The 2,033-nt window shown below is 53.9% G+C and overlaps 1 protein-coding gene across 1 annotated transcript; it reads left to right on the top strand.

Annotated features, from left to right (window-relative positions):
* The first annotated feature begins 419 nt into the window (after positions 1 to 419).
* Actrt1 (actin related protein T1) lies at positions 420 to 1,553 on the top strand. Its single transcript, XM_015498570.1, has one exon. It carries the CDS (start codon positions 420 to 422, stop codon positions 1,551 to 1,553), a length of 1,134 nt encoding a protein of 377 aa, XP_015354056.1.
* The last annotated feature ends 480 nt before the right edge of the window (positions 1,554 to 2,033 follow it).

Genomic DNA, 2,033 nt, shown 5'->3' with positions numbered 1-2,033 from the left:
TTTTTTCTACAGCTAGACCCCTGCTTTGGGACCTCCATCTGATCAAAGCGGTGTGTAGGCACAGTTCACCTGTTCTGCTTCACTCCTCCCCAAACAGGGAGTACTGGCAGCTCAGAGGCCCCACCCCCCATGCTGCCTGAGGACAACGGTTGCCTTGGTGACATTGTTTGGCTCCAGGTGACCATCCTTGAAACTGCCTCAGCAGGCCCTGGGTCACCAGAAGGGAGGTAACATTCATGGGTTGAGAACGGGGTGTTCTGGTGGATCGAGGACAGCCTGCTGGCTTCACCTGGGTGACAAGTTGAGAAGTCCAGCATCCCGCGGCTGTAAGACTTCGGAGGTACGCGTGGAGTCATCTCACCAAGCCGCGGAGGTGTTCGTCCTTCAGGTTGGTGAAGTGTGGAAGACCAGGCGCAGACATGTCTAATCCACAGACATTGGACATCCCTGCAGTGGTTTTTGACAACGGCTCGGGACTCTGCAAGGTAGGCCTGTCTGGGGAGATTGGACCCCGTCAAGTCATCAACTCTGTCGTGGGGCATCCCAAATTCAACATCCCTTCAGCCAGGGCCAATCGCAAGAAGTACTTTGTGGGGGAAGAAGCCCAGTACAGGTATGATGCCTTATATCTGCACTACCCGATTGAGCGTGGACTGGTGACCAGGTGGGATGACATGGAGAAACTCTGGAAGCATCTTTTCGAGTGGGACCTGGGGGTGAAACCCAGCGAACAGCCCATCCTGCTGACAGAGCCTTCCCTGAACCCGAGAGAGACGCGCGAGAAGACTGCAGAGATCCTGTTTGAGAAATTCAGTGTGCCTGCGCTCTACCTGCTCAACCACGCGGCGGGAGCGCTGTATGCTTCGGCCTGCGTGACCGGCCTGGTGGTGGACAGTGGCGATGGGATCACTTGCACTGTCCCCGTCTTTGAGGGCTACTCCCTCCCGCACGCAGTCACCAAGCTCTATGTGGCAGGGAGGGACATCACAGAGCACCTCACGCGGCTCCTCCTTGCCCGAGGCTGTACCTTCCCTTGCATCCTCAACAAGGCCGTGGTGGATGACATCAAAGAGAAGTCCTGCTACATCTCCCTGGAGCCTGAGATAGAGCCATCCAAGAGGCGGCAGGAGGTCCTGACAGAATTCAAACTGCCCGATGGCAATGTCATCCACATGGGGGACCATCTATACCAGGTACCTGAGGTCCTCTTCGCGCCCGACCAGCTGGGCATCCATGACCCCGGGCTCTCCAAAATGGTCTGCAGCACAATCTCCAAGTGCGACGCTGACATCCAGAGCAACCTTTTTGCAGACATCGTGCTGTCTGGAGGCACCACGCTCTTCCCCGGGCTGGAGGAAAGGCTCATGAAAGAACTGGAAGAGATGGCTTTCAGGGGGACCCCCATCAAGATCACTGCTTCTCCTGACAGATGTTTCTCTGCGTGGATTGGTGCATCCATCATGACTTCTATGAGCAGTTTCAAGCAGATGTGGGTCACTTCTGAGGACTTTAAGGAATTTGGCAAATTCGTGGTTCAGAGAAAATGCTTTTGAAGAACATTGCGCGCTGCAAACACCTCAAAATGCCGGTACCAGCTGCAGTACCAGCTGGTGGTGACATGGTCCCTTGGTCTTCAGTACAATGTTCAATAAACCACTTTCCCTGTAGCAGTTTCAGTTTATTCTCTGTAGCTCCAGGGTACTTGCCCATTCCACTGGTCAATGTTTATGTGGTTGTCACCCACCCACCCCTCTTTTTTGTCCTATGGATCTTTTGAGTTGCTTTCTCCAGAGAAAACCTTGGGGTTTGTGTTTGGGCTTTGGCCAGTTTCAGGGGTTCTTGTCAAATGTGCCTGACCCTCATGCCTAGAAGCTGGGTTGATGAGGGTCCCTACAATCTTTACTGCAATTGGTGTCACCGGTGCTTCTGATAGAACCTGTTCACAGGAGGCAGAGTTGCCAAAGAAAGTGGGGAGAGCCAGGAATGAGGTCAAAGCAGAAACGCTACCCTGTTTTTAGGGTGAACAAACCACT

This window comes from Marmota marmota, unplaced genomic scaffold (genome assembly GCF_001458135.2).
Source record: "Marmota marmota marmota unplaced genomic scaffold, marMar, whole genome shotgun sequence".
NCBI classification, from domain to species: Eukaryota; Metazoa; Chordata; class Mammalia; order Rodentia; family Sciuridae; genus Marmota; species Marmota marmota.
This window is presented reverse-complemented; position numbering and strand designations above follow the sequence as displayed.